Raw genomic sequence first — 1,504 nt, 5'->3', positions numbered from 1 at the left:
TTAGTAGAGACGGGGTTTCACCATGTTGACCAGGATGGTCTCGATCTCTTGACCTCGTGATCCACCCGCCTCGGCCTCCCAAAGTGCTGGGATTACAGGCTTGAGCCACCGCGCCCGGCTATTTTTATATTTTTTTAACTACTTCTGTTTTTTTGCCAGGGGGGTGGGACGGAGTCTCACTCTACTGCCCAGTCTGGAGGATGGTGGTGTGATCTCAGCTCACTGCAACCTCCGCCTCCCAGGTTCAAGCCATTCCCCTGCCTCAGCCTCCCAAGTAGCTGAGATTACAGGTGCCCACCACCATGTCCAGTTAGTTATTGTACTTAGAGTAGAGACATGTTGGCAAGGCTGGTCTCAAATTCCTAACCTCAGGCAATCCACCTGTCTCAGCCTCCCAAAGTGCTGGGGTTATAGGCATGAGCTACCAAACCTGGCTTATTTATTTATTTATTTGGAGACTTTGAGTCTTGCTCTGTCACCCAGGCTAGAGTACAGTGGTGTGATCTGGGCTCACCGCAACCTCCGTCTCCTGGGTTCAAGCTATTCTCCTGTCTCAGCCTCCTGAGTAGCTGGGATTACAGGCATGTGCTACCACCATGTCCGGCTAATTTTGTATTTTTAGTAGAGATGGGGTTTCACCATCATGTTGGTCAGGCTGCTCTCGAACTCTTGACCTTGTGATCCACCTGCCTTGACCTCCCAAAGTGCTGGGATTACAGGCATGAGCCACTGCGCCCGGCCAGTCTTGCCCTCTCAAAGAGCAGGGATAGTCCAGACTCCCTGGGGACGCTTTAGCAGGGTAGAAAAGTTCGGCCCAGCAGGAAGCCAGGACGCCAGGCCAACATGAGGCGGAGGGGGGGAAAGGGTGACGAGGAAGCAGATCCCATTCCTTCCCTCAAACGCACACACATGTTCACGGTCAGCCTCCTCTCCAACTCTTTATTATCTCAAGTAAGAAAAATAAAAAAATAAATAAGATAAATAACCTAATAAATAAAGAGGAGATGCAATAGTAAACAGCCTGTGACCTCAGGAAGCATAGCTGGGGCTTTGGCCTTGGGAAGGCCCCACCATGCTCAGAGGGTCTGAGGAGCCCACATCGGGGGGCTCGGGGGCCAGGATTCCAGGCGGCTCTGGGTGTTCAGGGGGCAGGCCTGGTAGCGGCAGGAAGCGAGCTGGTCCTCGGGGTGCAGGGTCCCGGGGTGGGGACCTGCTCCCCGGCAGGTGCAGCGGAAGGCTGTGGGCCAGGGACTGGTACACGTTGTATCCATCCTCAAGAACCAGCTCCCGGAAGCTGCAGGCCTCGGGGTCAAAGTGGAGCTAGCGGACAAAGAACAGGATCAGAGACAGCATTCCTCCATGTTTTCCTGTTGCAGGACCCAGGATCCAGGCCCTCAGCCCCTCCTCCTTCAGACCCAGCAATCCAGGTCCCAGTGCCTCCTCCCTCAGACCCAGGAGTCCAGGCCCAGCCCCTCCTCCCTCAGACCCAGGAATCCAGGTCCCA

At 55.1% G+C, this 1,504-nt stretch overlaps 1 protein-coding gene across 1 annotated transcript in view; it reads right to left on the bottom strand.

Moving 5' to 3' along the window:
• Positions 1-923: 923 nt before the first annotated feature.
• FGF21 (fibroblast growth factor 21) overlaps positions 924-1,504 on the bottom strand; it is a 2,906-nt gene continuing 2,325 nt past the window's right edge. The window contains exon 3 of the mRNA XM_017500486.2: positions 924-1,320. Coding sequence (XP_017355975.1) covers positions 1,030-1,320 — 291 coding nt within the window. The 3' untranslated portion in view covers positions 924-1,029. The remainder of the gene's footprint in view (positions 1,321-1,504) is intronic.

The sequence above is a fragment of the Cebus imitator genome, unplaced genomic scaffold (genome assembly GCF_001604975.1).
Source record: "Cebus imitator isolate Cc_AM_T3 unplaced genomic scaffold, Cebus_imitator-1.0 Scaffold266, whole genome shotgun sequence".
In the NCBI taxonomy this organism is placed as follows: domain Eukaryota; kingdom Metazoa; phylum Chordata; class Mammalia; order Primates; family Cebidae; genus Cebus; species Cebus imitator.
The sequence above is the reverse complement of the archived record's forward strand: the minus strand, read 5'-3'. Positions and strand labels throughout refer to the sequence as shown.